Source organism: Schistocerca cancellata, chromosome 1 (genome assembly GCF_023864275.1).
Source record: "Schistocerca cancellata isolate TAMUIC-IGC-003103 chromosome 1, iqSchCanc2.1, whole genome shotgun sequence".
NCBI classification, from domain to species: Eukaryota; Metazoa; Arthropoda; class Insecta; order Orthoptera; family Acrididae; genus Schistocerca; species Schistocerca cancellata.
Genome location: NC_064626.1, coordinates 481,742,430 through 481,765,287, shown reverse-complemented (window position 1 = coordinate 481,765,287; position 22,858 = coordinate 481,742,430). Strand labels below are relative to the sequence as shown.

At 43.1% G+C, this 22,858-nt stretch overlaps 1 protein-coding gene across 1 annotated transcript in view; it reads left to right on the top strand.

Annotated features, from left to right (window-relative positions):
• LOC126161692 (peroxidase-like) overlaps window positions 1-22,858 on the top strand; it is a 289,458-nt gene that overhangs the window by 116,947 nt on the left and 149,653 nt on the right. The window contains exon 2 of the mRNA XM_049917712.1: window positions 19,176-19,328. Coding sequence (XP_049773669.1) covers window positions 19,176-19,328 — 153 coding nt within the window. The remainder of the gene's footprint in view (window positions 1-19,175; window positions 19,329-22,858) is intronic.

Genomic DNA, 22,858 nt, shown 5'->3' with positions numbered 1-22,858 from the left:
TCACTGACGACAGCACTGTCAGCGAATTTCATTGCTCTGAATTTTACGTCCACTCTTAAACCTTTCTTTGTTTCTGTCATTGCTTATCTGATGTAAAGACTGAACACTAGGGTTGAAAGACTATATACCTTGTTATACCCTTCCCAATCCGAGTACTTTGGTTTTGGTCCTACATTCTTTTTCTCCCATCTCGATATCTTACACCTATTTATCTAAGAACTTTAAACATCTTGTGTCAGTTTACGCCAAGAAACGCTTTTCCAAGTCGACGAATCCCATGAAATTGTCTTGATTTCTCTTAAGCCTTCCATTATCAAGCTAAATATCATAACTGCCTCTAGATCCTTTACCTTACCAAAACGAAGCTGTCCATCTAACACACCTTCAATTTCTTTTCTATTCTTTTGTGTATTATTCTTCTCGGTAACTTGGATACATGAGAAGGTAAGCGGACTGTGCGATATTTCTCACCCTTACCTGCCCTTGCTGTCTTCGAGATTGTGCGGATGAATTTTTTTTCAAGAAATTCTTATATTATGTCTCCAGACTCATAGTTCCTACACACCAGCTTGAATAATCGTTCAGTTATTATTTCCCCTACTGCAGTGATTTCAGAAATTGGTCGCATCTCGTGGTCGTGCGGTAGCGTTCTCGCTTCCCACGCCCGGGTTCCCGGGTTCGATTCCCGGCGGGGTTAGGGATTTTTCTCTGCCTCGTGATGGCTGGGTGTTGTGTGCTGTCCTTAGGTTAGTTAGGTTTAAGTAGTTCTAAGTTCTAGGGGACTGATGACCATAGATGTTAAGTCCCATAGTGCTCAGAGCCTCAGAAATTGGTCACAGTTCTTCCAAAGCTCTGTCAAATTCTGACAGTAATACTGAATCCCCTTTGCCTTGCATATCGAGTCTCACCTCTTCTTCCGTCATGACGTATGTTTCTCCGCCTCGTAGCGGCCTTCGATTCACTTATTCGCTGTCTGTTCTGTGTTTAACAATGCAATTCTCATCGCACTTTTAATGTTGAAGCTTTTGCTTTGATAATCATTGTGGTCGGAGCAGACTGGGCTGCCTAAAGACACCATCATGCCAGTATTTCCTAACACCTGTGGGAAAGAAAGCTCTGACGTTTCTGGCTGGCAGAAGCACCCTGCACAACCGCTGATAGTGGGAGCAGAAAAAGAGCCGATGAAAATCGCTGCATTCTGCACCCGATCCTAATTGGCTGAAATGGCTGAATGTTAGGTAACTTTGAGGAGCGCATTGGAGCTCAACAGCCGGCGAGTCGGCCAGAAGCACTCACGAGGTTGGAGTGGCTACTCGTGGGCCCTGCAGGATGAGTTGGTGTTTTAAGATGTTTACATTAAATGTGCAGTTGACGAGCCTTCGTGAATAACAAAGTTACTTACAGAATAAGGAAGGAATACAAAAACCAGAAGTGCGTTCCCGTGCGTGGGCTAGGAATTCCGTTTAGGCACAATTTTTTCGGCCAGCTTTGCGATGAAGTGTGCCTTAATTTGTTCGGTAGTAAGCCTCACAGCAGAGCCTGGAGCTACGAGGATGGTTTAATGAGTCTGCGTTACCTCCGCAGATTAGCTGAAAAGCTCTATAATCACCGACAGTTACTTCACATACAGCACACTAGAAGCGCTCGCACAACTGACCTTCCCCGCAGCTGGGCGCCTCCTCGGATATTGTTTTCGTGGGCGTCGGCAACGGGACCACTGGGGCAGCGGCAGGCGCGCCTGGCCCGTGCTCCGCCTCGGCGCAGTGCAGAAAGCCGACCTTGGCCGTGGGCAGCCGCGTCGCACACCTGTTGATGGCTCAGTGGGACACAGGCGGGCCCGCCAGCTGCGGCTAATGGTTCTGGTCGTTGAACTTCTCCGGTCCGAGGTTAAGCCGGCGTTACTGCAACAACGCGGTTTCACTCTGGAATGCATGTGACCTTTCGCAGAAGAGGTACATTTTCTAACTGTCGCTCTTACATCCGCTTGGGTCGACCTCCGCTGCCACGGTCGTTTAAATCGCTGTCATGCAGAGGGACGCGAAAAAGTTCCGACAGTTCTTGGTATCGAGCTGGTTGTGACACGGGCAATTTGCGAATTCTGGATTAACCGCTAGCAGCAACGCACATTCTTTCCAGTAGATTGTATGGTAGCATTCGACAGCACAATCTCTTGTCAGTCGCTGGATAGCGGGCTGTCAGTATCAGAGAGGCTGTAAGAGAGAAAGTCATTTGTCCCTCTCTTTGTATTTTTTTTTTCTCCTCGGAATGTCCGCCCCAGTAGCTGAGTGGTCAGCGTGACGGATTGCCGTCCTCCGGGCCCGGGTTCGATTCCCGGCTGGGTCGGAGATTTTCTCCGCTCAGGGACTGGGTGTTGTGTTGTGTTCATCATCATTTCATCCCCATCCGGCGTGCAGGTCGCCCAATGTGGCGCCGAATGTAATAAGACCTGCGCCAAGGCGGCCGGACCTGCCCCGCGAGGGGCCTCCCGGCCAATGACGCCAAACGCTCATCATCATCATCCTCGGAATATTTTTTTCAGTAGCAACATAGCCTTTCCGTTCATCAGTGCACATGCAATGTGGAAGTCGTAAGTTCAGTGGAGTAATAAAATGTTTAAAATTTCTTTACAACTGAAAATTGATGCTTATATGTAACCGAATATGAAACAGCGATACATGGAGACCTTCGATTCTATTTCGTATCGAGCTAGCTGTTACAGTGCCGCGACCTACTCCGTGTCACGTGCAGTTTCTTATTATGAAGTTTCCTTGTCAAGCCAACACGAGAAATCACAAAATGAAGTCAAACAGATGCTGCGAAGCGGCAAAGGTAGTAATTTGCACAAAGGAAGCAGAGATTTCCATAATACTGATAACAAAATACATGAAGAAGAGAACAACACTGAATAATACAGAAATATGTTTGGTTTGGTTTGTAGGGACGGTACTAAGAAATTTTTGATCAATGCTTAACACGCTGCACCATTGATAACAATGTATCCCACTCACTGCAACAACATGCCCCATTGTGGGGTAAACTGTTAGAGTGTGCAAGACACGAAATAATATCAAGTCACTGATGTTCCTCATATCTGAGAGTTAGGAAAGGAATTTTTGGGTAGGAAATTTATGTTACATTACAAGGTATTTTGTATTTAAACAGCTATAAAACCTTCTTGTACCGAACTTATTGAAAAAATTGGAACACCTGTCCGGATCTCCCTTAGTTTTATCTCGATAGTGATACTTTTTTACTCGATACTTGCATTTGATGTTGTTCCTCACATCAGTACTTTATGGCAACTGTCTCATCGAATGGTCCTAGCAGACATTATTAAATTTTTGTTATTAACCCAAAAAAATGTTCAAATGTGTGTGAAATCTTATGGGACTTAACTGCTAAGGTCATCAGTCCCTAAGCTTACACACTACTTAATCTAAATTATCCTAAGGACAAACACACACAACCATGCCCGAGGGAGGACTCGAACCTCCGCCGGGACCATCCGCATATTAACCCAAAACTTTGACCGCATGGCACAGTTCCATCATGTCCAACAATTGAACGCGTGAGCGCCGATAGGTCAACAAAAGATGCAGTGAGCGTACAGAAACATCTGCAACTCTTTGTACACCTTGTCAACGTTTTGTTTGCATTTTTCTCACTCGGATCCCCTTCCTTTTCACTATTCGACTTGCTCGTTTGTTTTTGTATTCTTGTATTAAAACAGTTTAAGTGCAGCAAATACTCCATCTGCAGTCAGAAAGACGCCTACCAGAGGCGAAACTTGGCAGTATTTTAATAATGAAGTGAGGTGCAAAATCTGTTTCAAAAATTTGAAATCTTCGGTAAATACTTCAAACATGGAAAATTATTCAAGAAAACACCGCAAAACAAAGATCAAATTATTTGCTGAACAGTACAGTAAGATAGTTAAATGGTTCAAATAGCTCTGAGCACTATGGGACTCAACTTCTGAGGTCATTAGTCACCTAGAACTTAGAACTAGTTAAACATAACTAACCTAAGGACATCACACACATCCATGCCCGAGGCAGGATTCGAACCAGCGACCGTAGCGGTCTCGCGGTTCCAGACTGCAGCGCCTAGAACCGTACGGCCACTTCGGCCGGCTAAGATAGTTAACAGAACATTGTTAGTATAAATACATGACGAAACAGATGCACCAAGCGCGTAAAGCAAAAAATGTAGTTTTGACATAGTTCAGTTTTTAAAATTACAGTATTAAAAAGCTATCATAGGAAGTCGAGAAAAGGAATCCAGAATGATCAAAGTATGATTGTTCTTGCACAAAAACCAACTGAGAACAATATAAGCAGTAAATCAAATCAGTTTGTTAAGAAGGATAAACGCTAGTGTTTATCATGTATGTCGAAGAAGCAAGAAAGGGACTGGAAGAAAGGTGTACAACAGGAGTAAATGTAGAAGGGGAAGCTGATGCAAATGCTAACCTTCGCAGCCTTCAGTGTATTTTTGGGAGAAACTAAGACCTTACAACTGTTGAACGAAATAAAAAGGAGCCTTAACGTAAAATTCGAGTTAAAAATGAAGAAAGAATCACGAATTCGTCGAAGAGCCGGGGAAAAGGAATAGTTACTTGTTAAACATCGAAAACGGAGAAACACGACAGAAGTCGATGTTTCCGCTAGGGGTGGGGGGGGGGGGGGGGCGCTCAATTGCGCGGTTATCAGCGCCCGTACATAGTCCCAATTTTTTTTCACAGTCAAATCTAAGCTACTGTCACGAATTATGATGATGAAATGATGAAAACAACACAAACACCCAGTCCCCGGGCAGAGAAAATCCCCAACCCAGCCGGAAATCGAACCCGTGACCCCGTGATCCAGAGTCAGCAACGCTCGCCACTAGACCACGAGCTGCGGACACAACTGAAGTGAATGGCTTCTATTGTTTTGAAAGTAAGACTGTAAATCATCAGATGTATAGCACCACAGAGAAATGTATCTTTCTTTGGAAATTTTGGAAATTTGGGGTAAGTTCCTAAGGGACCAAACTACTAAGGCCATCGGTCGTTAGGCTTACACACTACTTAATCTAACTTAAACTAACCTACGCTAAGGACAACACAGACACCCATGCCCCAGGGAGTACTCTAACCTCCGACGGGGGAGCCGCGAACCGTGGCAAGGCGTCCAAGACCGCACGGCTATCTTCGTTTCAATAACAAAACTTCACTGGCGCTTAACATCGAAAGGGAAGAGAAGTTTCCTGAAATGACATATGAACCATATAAAACCCCACATTTCCTTAATAGCGTCTGGTCTTCTTCAGTGATCTGACCAAAATTATGTCCTGGAGTTTTATTGGGCGTATGGTGAAGTACTTACCGTGCAAGTAGGTGTAAATTGCTGGAAACCGAACTGTCGTGATGCTGACTTGTCTGAAGCGTGGAGACAACTGTGTTGAAATGAACGGGACTGAAAGGCTTTCTTTGGTCTCACTGAGTGTAGGTTACGGCCACGGGAACTCCCCGTACAAATGTAGCAGTGCAGTTCAAATCTCGTCTGGTCATGCTCCGATTTCTCGTAGTTTCCCTAAATAACTTCAAACAAATGTCAGGACAATACATTAAGGAGGGCAAAGCCTTCCTCTCGCCGTAAGAAAATGAGATAGTTATCTGTCTCCAAAAACTTGGATATCGACTAGGCGCCAAACACGAAACCTCCACCCAAATCTCTCTTGAAAGTTAGAAAGTTGTCAAGAGCTATGCTGCTATATTAATATAGAGATTTAGATGAATTGGAAAGCTACAACGAACATACTCTCTGGCGACCAACATAGTTTTAGGTTAGGTTAGGTTAGCATTTACTGCAGATTTGCTGACGTTGCCGCATACTCTAGTTACGCCAACAGGCACGAATCAGTAATTGTTATGCAGCAAAGTGAAGACCTTAGGGGCGTTTCACCACGGTGTGAAAGTATTACTTCCGCTTCTCCTTGCGGGAACGGTATTAACCTTCATTTTTAAAGTTCATGACAGTCCTTTTCGACTGCGTGAACATACATCTTTTCTCAATCTGTTTCTTCTTATTATAGTCCGCACCTCGTGGTCGTGGTCGTGCGGTAGCGTTCTCGCTTCCCACGCCCGGGTTCCCGGGTTCGATTCCCGGCGGGGTCAGGGATTTTCTCTGCCTCGTGATGACTGGGTGTTGTGTGATGTCCTTAGGTTAGTTAGGTTTAAGTAATTCTAAGTTCTAGGGGACTGATGACCGTAGATGTTAACTCCCATAGTGCTCAGAGCCATTTGAACCATTTTTTTTTTTCTTATTATGAACCCATTGTATTACACTGGAAGCATTCTCGCTGTTTTTCTTTTTCCGTCTCACAAAAATCAACAAGGAAACCTGAAACAAAGGAGGAAAAGTACGAAGGTTAGACTCCGTATAATCGACGTTGTTAGTAGTGACGTAACAGTAGCTTTATAGGACAATGATAGACCGTGGCATATTCAAAGGAACTGCGCCAGTATTTGACTAAAGTATTTCAGTGAAACAACATACAACGTACATCTCTATGGCTGGACGGGAGTTCTAATCCTGCTCCTTTCGAATTTGTTTACCTATTTATGTAATTTACCTGTTTCTTCCTGGAAACCAGCCGTCACGTGTGCCTAAAGCAGGATGTACAGTTCATACAATACATTACAAATACTCTTCATTATCGTATTATTTTTAAGGTCTTAACTCCAACAATACAATAATAAAGATATAAATTAATGCGGTGTCGGCCGCTATCCGGTCAGTCCCAGTTTCAAATACGCACGCTGCCGGTTACCCCGCCGTGTTTCCCAAAGCTGCCACCACTTCACGAAGGAGCTGCCAAGAATGATTATGCCGCTGCCGATAGGATGCAAGTATCCCCATCTCCGGAACTCCAGGCCGGGTGTACTTGAGTTCGAACGTTCATGCACTGACGTCATTTTGTGTGTTTGCCTGTTGAATAACATTTACAGACTTTCACGGTGGCCAGGGCTCGACATCTTCTGAATAGTCATTGTATAGAAGAGTGACAGACTCACAAATTTTTTGTACCAATGTCTATTTCTACATTCAGATCTACTGTTCGCAACTGACGCTGCAACTAAAGCAAAACGTTTATGTATTACTTTTGTTGGCCGGCGGGAGTGGCCGAGTGGTTCTAGGCGCTTCAGTCTGGAACCGCACGACCGCTACGGTCGCAGGTTCGAATCCTGTCTCGGGCATGGATGTGTGTGATGTCCTTAGGTTAGTTACGTTTAAGTAGTTCTAAGTTTTAGGGGACTGATGACCTCAGATGTGAAGTCCCATAGTGCTCAGAGCCATTTTTGTTATTTGATATTAGATGTAAAATAAATTAACATCTGAATTCTCTGTTCATGAACGGCACCTGTTCCTCGCTCCTGTCTCCATTAAAGAACCACACTTCCTGCAAGGAAGACATAACAATTTATGGAATATGATTTAACAATAAATATACATAAAATCATTATTAATAGGAATAATATGAAACGAAAATAAGTAATGAAACAAGAACACAAAAATGAATATATTGCTTTTCTTCTAATTTGCGTTTCTCTGAGTGCCCCTCGGCTTGTGGCTTCCTCTTCCAGTTTTGCCCGCAAGGAGCGGGAAGACGACCTACACTTTCAGCCACCTGCGCGTATCCTGGAAATATCGTGGTTATGCAGACAATCTGTTTTCTACGCTATCAACATCTCATCGCTTAGTGTGTGGCGCGGCGGGCTGGAGCCATCACAACTGCGTCCCGGTTTCATACATAATGCCCTTGATTCTACCCACGTAATATTATACATTTAATATTCAATTTGTAATTAATCAACCATTAATTGAGAGACTATTCGTTGTAGACGAACATACAAAGCTGTTACTAGCTGCTCATGTATTTACATTTATCTAAATCTACATCTGTATGATTACTCTGGAATTCACATTTAAACAGTTGGCAGAGGGTTCACAGAACCACTTTCAGACTATTCCTCGTCCGTTCCACCCTCGAATAGCATGTGGGAACATGAGCACCAAAATCTTATCATGCGAGCTCTGATTTCCCTTATTTTATTACGGTTGCCATTTCTCTATACGTTGTGATAGTCAAAAAATATTCTGACATTCGGAGTAGAAAGTTGATGACAGAATTTTCGCGAAAAGATCTCACCGCAACGATGAACACCATCGTTTTAATGTTTGATATCGCAAGTCACTTATGATATCCGTGACACTTTCTCCCATACTTTGCGGTAATGCAAAACGAACTGATCTTCTTCGAAGCTTTTCGATGTTCTTTCTCATTCGCATCTGGTAAAGATCCCACACTACCCAACAATACTCCATAAGACGACGGACAAGCGCAGTTCTGCGAATAAAAACCTGCCTTTGGTTCGCCTTCCCCCCAACATTTCGCATGTGATGATTCCAATGTATACTATTCGTAACTGTAATCCCTAAGTATTGAGCTGAATCGACAATCTTTGAATTTGTGTGATCTATTGGCAACTGAAACATAACAAATCGTTTTTGTACGTTTGGAAGACCTCACACTATGTATTGTTTAGGATCAATTGCCACTTTCAGGATGATGCAGATACCTTGTCTAAATGATTTTGCAGTTCTTTTCTTCGTCTTCTGATGACTTCAGTAGACGATAGACAACGGATTCAGCTATTGAGCTACAAAAGACTAAGAGGGCTGCTCACAATATCTCCCTTATCCCCTCCCCTCACCCCCCGCCCCACACCCTGCACAGCCACAGAGACAAGTGATTCTTCAACGGATCGAAGATCCACACGTATAAATCAACAAATCAACTTCAAACCCTACAGTAATTTACAACTGAATTCAAAATGGTTCAAATGGCTCTGAGCACTATGGGACTTAACATCAGAGGTCGTCAGTCCCCTAGAACTTAGAACTACTTAAACCTAAGTATCCTAAGGACAGCACACACATCCATGCCCGAGGCAGGATTCGAACCTGCGACCGTAGCAGTCGCGCGGTTCCGGACTGAAGCACCTAGAACCTCTCGGCCACTGCGGCCGGCTACAACTGAATTAATATGTTGTGGAAAAGTAAACGAGAAGAAGATTAGAAATGCTTTGAAATTATGTTTAAAGCTTGTTGGAAGTTGTTAAATACTGTTAATCTAACACTGGATGAATACAGTCTGGTTTATTTGCGCTCCGTTTTAAGAAAAGCTAGTTTTTCACGCATCTCAATGTTTATGGCCTCATATCTCATGAGCTATGAGTCGTAAAATTATACAATATTACAGGTGATTTCAATGGTATATGTCGATACTGCCTGCGAAATGTGTTTCGAATAGATTTAGTAATAAAGAAGTACTAAATTAAAACCTTATGTCTGATGCTGAAGTTTTTCTGTATGAACAGCGAAAATACGGTTACGAGATTATTTTCTCACTTGTCTGATCTTTTCTGCCCACGTTCAGTTCCTAATCTATTACATATGGATACATTTCTATACGTCTCCAGAATGAAATTTTCACTCTGCAGCGGAGTGTGCGCTGATTTTTAAACTTCCTGGCAGATTTAAACTGTGTGCCGGACCGAGATTCGAACTCGGGACCTTTGCCTTTCGCGGGCAAGTGCTCTACTAACTCATTTTTGTTCTATATTGTTCGTTGAATTTGTTCGTGGCGGACGTCCGATGACACTCGTTCAGGTTGCTTGTTGATCGGTTTATTCAGTTTTTTTTTATTACAGAGGGTAGTTAAACCCTCTGACCGAACGCGCTGACCAACTGAGCTACCCAAGCACGACGCACGACCCGTCCTCACTATTTCACTTCCACCAGTACCTCGTCTCCTACCTTCAAACTTCACAGAAGATCTCCTACGAAACTATTCTATACGTCTTTCTTGCATTTCAAAATGGTTCAAATGGCTCTGAGCACTATGGGACTCAACATCTATGGTCATCAGTCCCCTAGAACTTAGAACTACTTAAACCTAACTAACCTAAGGGCAGCACACAACACCCAGCCATCACGAGGCAGAGAAAAATCCCTGACCCCGCCGGGAATCGAACCCGGGAACCCGGGCGCGGGAAGCGTGAACGCTACCGCACGACCACGAGATGCGGGCCTTTCTTGCATTTGCAGCGCCTGATTCGCACCTGGTGGCCAAAAGTGGAACTAGTTCTATTCCAGGGAAAATCTCTGTGACTATCTACACTTTAGTTATAACCACCCAATAGGTACATTAAGAACAGCACAGGGCCTGTAACACTTTCTTAGGGTGGGTACTCCATGTATCACCTCGATTTCACTGGGTGGTTTCCCGTCATTTACTACGAACTATGAGTTTTCTGCCGGAAAATCACGTATCGAGTCGCACCGACTCATTTTGGGTGCGCGATACAAGAGGATGGGGGATACGGCTGGCTCAGCGACTACTCGGATCCGCGGTCCCGCCGCTAACGCCCAAGGCTGAGTCAGCCGCAGCGCCCCAGCTAGCGGGCGACGGCGTTTTCGCTGCTCGTGATGCGCATGCGGGCGCTGCTTTCTCCGGGCCCGTGAGAAATGTGAGGGCCCAGCTTCACTTTCCCGGCGGGATATGAGTCCGCGGAAGACGGCAGCAGGTCAGGGAGAGCAACTGAGCAACTGGACACCCGCTTCGCGTTGGGTAACCGCCTCCCGCCCCGTTACGTCTTCCACGAAGTACTTGTGCCACTACACCAAGATTACTCACAGAAGAAACTAAGTACTTACAAGGGAACCTCCCCATCGTACCTCCCTCAGATTTAGTCATAAGTTGGCACAGTGGATAGGCCTTGAAAAACTGAACACAGATCAATCAAGGAAACAGGAAGAAGTTGTGTGGAACTATGAAAAAATAAGCAAAATATACAAACTGAGTAGTCCATGCGCAAGATAGGCAACATCAAGGATAGTGTGAGCTCAGGAGCGCCGTGATCTCGTGGTTAGCGTGAGCAGCAGCGGAACGAGAGGTCCTTGGTTCAAGCCTTCCCTCGAGTGCAAAGTTTACTTTCTTTATTTTCGTAAAGTTATGATCTGTCCGTTCATTGACGTCTCTGTTCACTGTAATAAGTTTAGTGTCTGTGTTTTGCGACCGCACCGCAAAACCGTGCGATTAGTAAACGAAAGGACGTGCCTCTCCAATGGGAACCGAAAAAATTTGATCGCAAGGACATAGGTCAACCGATTCCTCCACGGGAAAATACGTCTGATATATTCTATACGACACTGGTGACGGCATGTGCGTCACATGACAGGAATATGTTGTCGACCCACCTAACTTGTACACTTGGCGAATGGGTAAAAAGATTCTTCTACCTTGCCCGATTTAGGTTTTCTTGTGGATGTGATAATCACTCCCAAAAAAGTGCTGAAAACATAAGAGTTTGTCACATAAACTGCAACAAATGAATGCAACAGTTTCACAGTCGCACGGTTTTCCCTGTGCTCTGTCAAAACATATGATTTAACGTTTTCAAATTTTTCCGTGTGTAGACCGTCAAATCCTGCATATGTCCAAGCAAATCTGAACATGTCCTGGAATTTTGGAGAGCGAAGTTGATTATGTGTGAGTGCCTGAACTTTGATAATTCTCTGAAAATAAAAAATTAAACTTTTCAGTCGAGGGAAGACTTGAACTAAGGACCTCTCGTCCCGCTGCTGCTCACGCTAACCACGGGACCACGGCGCTCCGGAGCTCATACACTCCTTGATGTGACCTATCTTGCACATGGACTACTCAGTTTGTCTATTTTGCTTATTTTTTTCATAGTTCCACACAACTTATTCCTATTTTCTCGATTGATCTGTGTTCAGTTTTTCAAGGCCTATCCACTGTGTCAACTTATAACTAAATCTGAGGGGGGTGCGATGGGGAGGTTCCCTTCTTAGCTTCCCCAGCATTCCAAATCGTAACAGTTTCATCGTATCGTCTCTCCGCAGTTGGGTTTTCATGTAATGCTTCATTTACACCTACAGCTAGACAAAATTGATTGATGATTATAGTTGGTAATACCCACCTGCCTTTCTACGAGGCGTGTTTTTTTTAAGTAAGTACCGCTTTGATATTTAAAAAAGACGTGCAAAGATATCTCAATAATTTTATTTTTACGTGAAAGCCTGTACCTTAATCTACTTTTCTACATAATTTCCGTCAATATTGAGGCACTTGTCACAACGTTGTACCAGTTTTTGAATGCAGTCCTCATGGAAGTCTGCCGCCTGACTTGTTAACCACTGCATCACCACTGTTTTGACTTCGTCATCGTCTTGAAGACGCTGACCGCCCATGTGTTTCTTCAAGTGCAGGAACAGATGGTAGTCACTGGGCGCAAGATCGGGGCTCTACGGAGGATGATCTAGAGTTTCGCATCGAAAATATGTCATGAAATCTTTGGTCTGATTCGCCACATGCGGACGGGCATTGTCTTGCAGCAAAACGATGCCCTTGCTCAACTTCCATGGACTGTTGCTTTGATTCTGAAGTGACGTAGGCCACTCATGTTTCATCACCTGTAACAATTTGGCTTAAGAAATCATCACCGTCGTTGTGGTACCGCTCAAGAAAAGTCAATGCACTGTCTAAACGTGTGGTTTTGTGCACATCCGTCAACATTTTCAGTACCCAACGTGCGCACAATTTTCGGTAATTCAAGTGCTCGGTCACAATGCCATGCAAAACACTACGAGAAACATTAGGAAAGTCATCCCGCAAGGAGGAAATCGTAAAGCGTCTGTTTTCTCTCACCTTATTGTCCACTTCCTGCACCAAACTTTCATTAACGACCGAAGGACGCTTACTCCGTTGTTCATCATGCACATTTGTGCGGCCATCTTTAAATGCTCTCACCAACTTTCTTACCATTCCATCACTCATAATGATTTCTCCGTAAACTGCACAGATCTCACGATGAATATCGATAGCTTTTAGGCCTTTAGCACTAAGAAATCTTATAACAGCCCGTACTCCACAGTCGGCGGGACTCACGATTATCGGAGGCATCTTAAACACTCAGTACACAACGTAAACAAGGAAAAATCAGACTGTAATAGCGTCAGTGCGTAGATTAAGGTAGAGGTTTCATGTAAAAATAAAATTATTGAAATATCTTAGCACGTCTTTTTTTCAATTTCAAAAAGGTACTTACTTAAAAAACACGCCTCGTATTTCCACTCAATTTTATACGACAAGATTTCAGTAAGAATGTCACACGATTAAATGAATAATCTCTAAATAAATCGAATAACAATAAAAATTAATAAAGCAAATAATACTTCCAGGCTTTTGAACGGATAGCGCAGTCGGTAAGACCAATACCTGCAAAGGGCATGATCCCCGTTCTTAGTCACAATCTCGCTCCTCACAGTTTTAATTCCCTAGGAAGTTTCAAAACAGTTCACGCTCTGCAGAAAAATGCAAGATTCATTCTTAATTCTGAAACGGAGAAAAATTAAGTGTCAGAGAAATCAAGAATGGAATTCCACAACGTTCAGTGTTGTGTCTATTCTAATTCCTTCTATATCTAAATGACCCCCCAGAGACAGTAACAGCAGAAATCGGATATAAAGTTTTCGAAAAAAATAATAAGTTGTTATTTGTAAATGAACTCTCCCTTAGTTTCAGAAAAATGGTTATCTGTAAATGAATTCTCCCTTAGTTTCAGAAAGACACCGTTTTTTTTTTGTACAAATACAATAACATAGTACATGAAGAGGAGTCCGTGAACGGAGTAGAATAAAAGAAGAAATAAGTTATTAAAACCTCAAACTGCTAAATTCAACATATCTTGATCCCCAAATAGTTGCTAGTTTTTGGTAACAAATAAATCATCGTTTTAATATCACTATAATACACTCATTAATGTCTTGTGATTCAGTTTTATGTGGTAATTCATCACTTTAGATTATCCCGAACTGAAAATAATATTCGCTAGTGAAATTCCTTGTAAATATTTCATAGCAGTTCGAAAGAAACAGTTCCGTCTGCAGTTACAAGATAGAAGAAAACATTGATTACTCATAATTAAGGCTTTCATTGATCAGTGTCTGAGAAAAACATTTAATACGGAGACACAAGGATCTTAAATCATTTCCCCTATGACTGTAAAAAATCTGACAGACAGCAATACAAATTTTAATTCTAAACTCAAATAACTTCTTGTGGACAAATTAGTTTATTCAATAGATGAATATATAATTCTTGTAGTATTTGTAGCAGAGTAAACAAAAATGCTCACTTTGTTGTTAAATTTGTGTTCACTTGTAACAAGACCGATGACAAAACCCACCTAATAATATTCATTTCTCTCCTAAAATGTCGGCATATGGCTCATATATAAATGGCCTACATACTTATGCGTTCCAGTTTCGATACAAATCATGCAAATAATCTAGGCAGCATGGAACTAAGCAATAACAGACTGTATAAGATTGGAATTTAAATTAGTAAAACGAGCTGGAATTGCGTACTATAGTGACAATGGCCTATTACTATTCATTATTCCAAGATTCGCCTAGGCTAACTTGGGAAAGTCAGAATCAAGATGGCTGAACGAGATAACAATCCCGAGTTAACACTACAGAAACAAATTTACTGGATCATATTAAGTTTAGGTGGCTTTAATAACAACAATCACTGTTATTTAGCCTTAAGGTATACCTTCAACTCTATAAGGAGAATATTCGGTTTGTCACGCACCGTTTTCAGCTCTTTCGGAAGCCTGCTTAAAATTCATATTAAATTGTACCCCACAATTACCTGCGATAGAAACTGGGACTTACACCCCACATAAATACTACTTCTCCATCTGGTTTTCAATGACTGGATGAAGGTGTTCCTTTAAACACGTGAATGTAATAAACAACAAATGTCATTACTGAGAATAAGTAGTGCAATCTCGTAAAAGATTCGTAAGTTTATTGAAGAGCGATTTTAGACGAAGCTTAAACGTATCACCTTCAGTTTCTGCACGAGATCACTGTGTCTTCTGTGATTCCTTCCCATCTACTCTCGCCACTAGAAATCTGATGTCCTCATTCATCATGCCGCCGCTTTATGACGTCACTACAATTTTGATACCAACATCCATATCTTCCTTTACAGTCCTGTTTTTCGTATTCCAACTTTTGCAGTTTTTCTAACACGGAATTTTTCTGGTTAACGTTGCTTCCAGTGACTAGTTAACTGCTGTACGCTTCAGTACTTGTGCCACTAACCTTTATCATCTTCTGATAACCAATTTTCAATCACTACTTTCCTAGCCTTTTCTTTCTGCGTCGTACGTCATCAATCCACTACGTTTTAAACTCATCTCAAACATATCCCTGTTTTAACGTTCTCACATCATCCAAGTCTTCCTTCACGTCATGACCATCAAGGAAGTTTATATGTGCAAGCACGCTTTTAGAAAGTAATTATGAATGGGGGACTGCGATCTGCCAAAACACAATGTTTGTTTCTAGCCCAAACGCTTTTACCACTGTCGTAGGCCGGCCGGGGTGGCCAACCGGTTCTAGGCGCTTCAGTCCGGAACCGCGCGACTGCTACGGTCGCAGGTTCGAATTCTGCCTCTGGCATAAATGTGTGATGTTCTTAAGATAGTTAGGTTTAAGTAGTTCTAAGTTCTAGGAGACTGATGACCTCCAATGTTAAGTCCCATAGTGCTCAGAGCCATTTGAACCATTTGAACCACTGTCGTAGCACCGTAAAAGAGCATGTCTTCAAGTCTTCTAAAAATGTATTGTGTAAAATGTATGATCGTGGAACAGCTTTTCATTAACGCGAGAGCCTTACGGAAGTCTCCAAGAAACTCTCTTCTGCAATAACTTACTTCAGTATCCATAATTCTGGCGTTCGTGCGATGATTGACAAGAGAGAAAGTATAACGAACTTCCGCACTGGAACAATAACGGAAGACCGAAATTAGTATTGCGGTCCTCTCTCTGTTACCGAGCGAGGTGACACAGTGGTTAGCGAACTAGTAGCGCATTCGGAAAGACGGCAGTTCAGATCCGCGTCCAGCCATTCGGATTTAGGTCTTCCGTGATTTCCCTAAATCGCTGCAGACAAATGCCCGGATGGTTCTTTGGAACATTCAGAGCTTGTGCTCCACTTCTAATGATCTCGGCCGGCCGTGGTGGCCGAGCGGTTCTAGGCGTTTCAGTACGGAACTGCGCGACTGCTACGGTCGCAGGTTTGAATCCTGCTTCGAGCATGGATGTGTGTGTGATGTCCTTAGGTCAGTTAGGTTTAAGTAGTTCTAAGTTCTAGGGGACTGATGACCTCAGATGTTAAGTCCCATAGTGCTCAGAGCCATTTGCCTAATGATCTCGATGTCGACGAGACATTAGTCTTTCTTAACATTCCTCATAACACGTAGCCATTGATACTATCACAGCCTTGTGATTACCGAAGCCCTCCTCTGTGTTTCTGATTCAGAAACTTCAGGTGTGCTTGTTTCTAGGGCGCCTAAGACGATACTCTCCCGAGTTGGTCACCTATCTATTCGAAGTAATTTTCGGGTAAGATATTCAGCACGTTTCACACGAAACTTGTCTGACACTAGTTTGGATTACATGACTGTCCTACACTCTCCGATTTTACATTGCCAGTCGCATAATATTTACTTGCAAGTTTTGGTATTGTATATCTAGATTTTTATATATGACTAGATTAATACACACACACACATATACACGAAATTTAAAATTACGAATGAAAATGAATCGATAATGCATAATTGGGACATCCACCATCAGCCCACGAGAGATGTGGGATCATCACTAATATGGGTCATTCTTTCCAAGTCCGACACAGCCCTGGGTACGTTAACAATTTTGATAAACCAAAAGTCTACTGCGATTGTTTAAAATACTCAGGCATTCCAGACGTATGCTGGAACGTATACAGGAGATTCAGCTGCCCCTACCAATAGTTTCTATGCGACTTCGAAAACTACATGCGAGATTTTCATAGTCTCTCGCTCACTATTCTAAACCCGTTAGTCCTACAGAAAAAATGAACAGAGCCCTTTTGTAGGATACGTTTTCCCTGGAGGCTACAGTTTTCGATTTATTCAAGAAAAACGCGTTTGGAGGTCACTTTTGTACATTTTTCTTGATAAATTCGAGAACTATCTCACTATAAAATTTAATTGCATTACATTTTCTATAAAGACCTCCTGTTCATTTTTTCTGCAGGTCTGTGTATAGCAAGTAAGAAAATATGAAAACTCCACGTTTTTTGAAGGCATTGCAGGTTCCATAAAACCACAGATGGCGCAGCTGAATCACCATGAATTACGTAGAGCTTATAAATTCAACGTCTTATTAGACTCACATAATTGCACAAGGGGGCACGTCTACAGACAATAAACAAACCGTTGTAGCAGCGGTAGTAGCAGTTTTACAAGGACGTTGGTCATGTCGCTGTACTTCAATTTAAGGACAGAAAATAATTGTTATAATACAGGCATTTACAACTCCAGTATGACAGGGACAGGACGTGAGGTTGGTCATGGGCTGATAGTAAGATCTAGACTGCCATTTGTCTGAAGTGATTCAGGAAAACCATAGAAAGCTTAAATCAGGATATCAGTATGAGGATTAGAACGTTTGTCCTCTCGAATACAAAGCCACGCAACACAACGTCAACCGATCTATCCTTGGGGTACAATAGTGTTTTGTGTATACATACTTGCAAAGAAGTTACTCAAAATATGTAAAAAGATAGTACTATACTGTTCACCTATTTCTGATCATCAATGCTGCACGCACTGCACCATTTTTTGTGCTGCAGCTTCCCATTTGTTGATCTGTAAACCTATGATAGCATTACTCCACAATGAGCGTTGTTGACCCCAGGAAAAGGATAAAATGTGTTTTAGGTTTTCCTGGGATTTGATGATTTTGAAATGTTCTCGAACAGATGACGCCTACCAACTGAATACTTTAGAACATTTCAAACTGCTGAAATTTTTTTGAAAGGACAGATGTGTTTTATTATTATAACTGTGTAAGCTTGCATGGCTAGTGCCCGTGCGAATAAATCTCTTTTGGGCATTGAGTGGCAAATTTTGAAACTAAAAAGAACAATTGAAAGCTACAGTTTCTAACCTCTTTGCAATGTTCCTCTACAGCGACGGCTTAGTCGGTCTGAAGAGAATCCCTACAAAGATGGTTCATAAACTAAATTGTCTTTTCATAGTGAAGTCAGAATGCTTAGTGTTTAGAACCGTTCTCTGCAGAGCAGACTGGCTTTCAGCAGTGTGAACCGTTTGCAGCAGAGATATCGGACAACGAACTATGAAATATCGATATATCAGAATCAGATACGCCACAGTTTTAATCAATGTTTACAAGCCGAGACATCGGTAACATCTATATTTTGTGACGATGTAATCGGAAAATATATTATTTCGTCATCATCATCTATCTCATAAAGGAGAAAACTCAATTCGCCTTTCTTTTTAATATTGGAATATTTACAGCATGAGAAAGGTACCTACACTTTTTCCGTTGAAGTTCTTAAAGAATTTTAACTGTTTTCAGTGTGTGTTTTGGTTAACCCTCTCTCTCTCGAAAGTAAGGTACGTAGAAAAGTTTCAGATATAATTCTCGAAAGGTGGAAGGTAAAAAACAAAAAGAGTAACTCTAGACATCTAAACATTTATCTAGAATTATCAGTACATTTACAGATGGACCCCCCTAGAGAGTTACGAAGTAATCCGGTCACATTCTGGAGGGAAATATCGCAATTTAGTTTCAGTCTGTATCAGGTAACTAGGAAATAATTATCAGCTGAAGGGGGTTCAGTTCCAGCAGAAAAACTGTTTTCAAAAGCTGTTGAAATGATTTCTGCTCAAAAAATTAGATTATAATGTATCATTTAATATGGTTTCCCTTAATTTTTTTATTAATTCATGAAACTGATTCCTCACAATTTTAAATAAAACGTGCAATCTTGAATTATAATCTGAATTGTAAACCTAAATATTCGGCACTGACCTTCCGAAAAAACGACATTTTTATTTGATTAACCATCGATATTGATATTTAGTGCTGACACATTCAATTATATCGAACACCGCTAACTCCATCGATATTAACGCCCAGTAACAGCGAGATTTTTGTGTGTTGTTGCAGGCAGCCACCTTGGACCGCGCTGCTGCTATCGGTGGTGGCAGCGTGCAGCGCGGCGCATGCGCAGTTCCTGGGGGAGGAGTGCGCCCTGCTGCTGGACGGGCCGGGGCGCACCAGCGCCTTCGACTACGCCCTCAACGCCCTGCGCGGCTCCTTGTGAGTAGAGGTCGCTCTGCCACTGGCACCACGCATATTGCAGTCTATCTGAAACCATTCTGCAGTTTCTCGTTTGAAATTTCCCGCTTTTGGGGTTTACTGTCACTCACATTGTTCTTCTTGAAGATTTGATACTACACAACTGGCCATTAAAATTGCTACACCAAGAAGAAACGCAGATGATAAACGGATATTCATTTGACAAATATATTATACTAGAACTGACATGTGATTACGTTTTCATGCAGTTTCGGTGGATAGATCCTGAGAAATCAATACCCAGAACAACCACCTCTGGCCGTAATTACGGCCTTGATAGGCCTGGGCATTGAGTCAAACAGAACTTGGATGGCTTGTACAGGTACAGCTGCCCATGCAGCTTCAACACGATACCACAGTTCATCAAGAGTAGTGACTGACGCATTGTGACGAGCCAGTTGCTCGGCCACCATTGACCAGACGGTTTCAATTGGTGAGAGATCTGGAGAATGTACTGGTCAGGGCAGCATGGAACATTTTCTGTATCCAGAAAGGCCCGTACAGGACCTGCAACATGCGGTCGTGCATTATCCTGATGAAATGTGGGGTTTCGCAGGGACGAATGAGGGTAGAGCCACGGGTCGTAACACTTTTCAAATGTAACGTCCACTGTCCAAAGTGCCGTCAATGCGAACAAGAGGTGACGGAGACGTGTAACCAATGGCACCCCATCCATCGCGCCGGGCGATACGCCAGTATGGCGATGACGAATGCACGCTTCCAATGTACGTTCACCGCAATGTCGCCAAACACGGATGCGACCATCATGATGTTGTAAACAGAACCTGGATTCATCCGAAAAAATTACGTTTTGCCATTCGTGCATCCAGGTTCGTCGTTGAGTACACCATCGCAGGAGCTCCCGTCTGTGATGCAGCGTCAAGGGTAACCGCAGCCATGGTCTCCGAACTGATAGTCCATGCTGCTGCAAACGTCGTCGAACTGTTCGTGCAGATGGTTGTTGTCTTGCAAACGTGCCCACCTGTTGACTCAGGGATCGAGACGCGGCTGCACTATCCGTTAAAAAAATTCAAATGGCTCTGAGCACTATGGGACTCAACATCTATGGTCATCGGTCCCCTAGAACTTAGAACTACTTAAACCTAACTAACCTAAGGACAGCACACAACACCCAGCCATCACGAGGCAGAGAAAATCCCTGACCCCGCCGGGAATCGAACCCGGGAACTCGGGCGTGGGAAGCGAGAATGCTACCGCACGACCACGAGATGCGGGCACACGATCCGTTAGTCATGCGGATAAGATGCCTGTCATCTCGACTGCTAGTGATACGAGGCCGTTGGGATCCAGCACGGCATTCCGTGTTACCCTCCTGAATCCATCGGTTCCATATTGTGCTAATAGTCATTGGATTTCGGCCAACGCGAGCACCAATGTCGCGATACGATAAACCGCAGTCGCGATAGGCTACAATCCGACCTTTATCAAAGTCGGAAACGTGATGGTACGCATTTCTCCTCTTTACACGAGGCATCACAACAACTTTTCACCAGGCAACGCCGATCAACTGCTGTTTGTGTATGAGAAATCGGTTGGAAACTATCCTCATGTCAGCACATTGTAGGTGTCGCCACCGGCGCTAACCTTGTGTGAATGCTCTGAAAAGCTAATCATTTGCATATCACAGCATCGTCTTCCCGTCGGTTAAATTCCGCGTCTGTAGCACGTCATCTTCGTGGTGTAGCAATTTTAATGGCCAGCAGTGTATGTCACCTGAGCAAAAAATGCCATCTGGGACTGGGTGACATTGCAACCATTCTAAAGCTGCCCATACCGACTGCTGGTGATGTACCTGTGAAGTGGAAAAGCAGTAGGACATCCGTGGGTAAATCAAGACCAGACAGACCTCTCGTGCTGACACACGGGAACCGTAGAGCATTGCGGAGGGTGGTTGTAGAACGTGGCATGAAGTTAGCGGAAGAAAATCACGTTAAAAAGTGTTAATACAGTCAAGCTAGCGCAATAATGTGCGCAGGTAGTTCAAGAGAGTGCAGTACGACGGTCGGGCAGTTCCTCATAAGCCACACTTTTCTGTACTCAGTGCGACGCCAATGGGCAGTGAATGACCGGAAAAGAGTGGGTAGGCGTGATAAATCACATTGTACCTTGTGGCAACAACATAGAAGGGTTTGGGTTCAGCGAATGCGTAGGAGACCGTTACCCACTATTGAGGGGGCAGTGTAACAGTATTGTTTTTCGTGGTTAGGATGTGGCCCCCTCATTGCACTTAAGGAAAGTGCGAAAGGATAGGAGCATTTTTTTACGGAATTGGGTACTTCGTACAGTAGAGGAACTGTATGGAGACGAGGATTGTTTCAGCATGACATTGCACCCTCTCACAATGTAGCATACTTGAGTTAATAGTTTGTTGAAATAGACTGACCTGTCCAGAGTCTGACCTGAACGCTATGGAACATCTCTGGGATAAGTTAGAATATCGACTTCACTCCAGATTCCAGCGACCAACATCACATCCTTATGTGGTTTCGGTTCTTCAGGAAGAATGGGCTGCCATTCCTCCACAAACATGCAGTTATCTCACTGAACGTGTCCCCAGCAGAGTTCAGACCTTGGTAAAAGTGAAGAGTGGACACAACTCATATTAATATCCACTAATATCCGAATACTTTTGATCAGATAGCGTGTTCTTCAGTATATTGACTTAGTTTTAATGGATTCCTTGTTTTCAAGGACTCACAGCAAAGATTTTGTGTTCGCTGAGTCAAAAGATTCCTCTTAATCTAGTAATACCAGGCATACTCATTGTTGTGTTATACGAGGCCAAATCAGAAAGCCTTTTACCTATTTTTTAAGGTGCATACAGGTAATTACAAATATACATCCAGTTCTATGTACCTTACACTATTTTTCCGCATAGTCCCCTCAACGGTTATCGCATTTGTCCCATGGCAGTACTAAAAGTGAGAAGTAGAATGCGAGCTGACCATGGACTGCTGTCTTGGCGTCATCGTTACTTGTCAATCGCTGTCCTGCCAGGAACTTCTTAAACGGTCCGAAAACGTAGAAATCACTAGGCGCGAGCTCTGGACTGTACGGTGGGTGGCCAGAATCTTCCAGTAAAGTGCGCGGAGCTTTTCGGCAATTCTGATTGCCACATGTGGTCTCGCATAGTCGTGGAGCGGAATCACGTTGTCCACATGAGAAACCTTCGGCACCTTCGCTTGACGGCAGCGCTCAGACCTGACAGTGTGGAACAATAACTGTCGGCATTGATCGTTGTGTCTTGTGGCATGAAATCCAGCAGGAACGGTCCACGGCTATACCAGAAGGTCTTTAACATCACTTTCACAACAGATGGCACTGAACGGATTTTTTTTGTCGCAGGCGAACCCGGATGTTTCCAGACCATTCTCTGCTGCTTGGATTCCGGTGTGAATTGCAGTTTCCATGTTTTATCGCCAGTAACAATGCGATCCTGGAAACCTTCTCCCTCCTTGGAGTACCGTTCT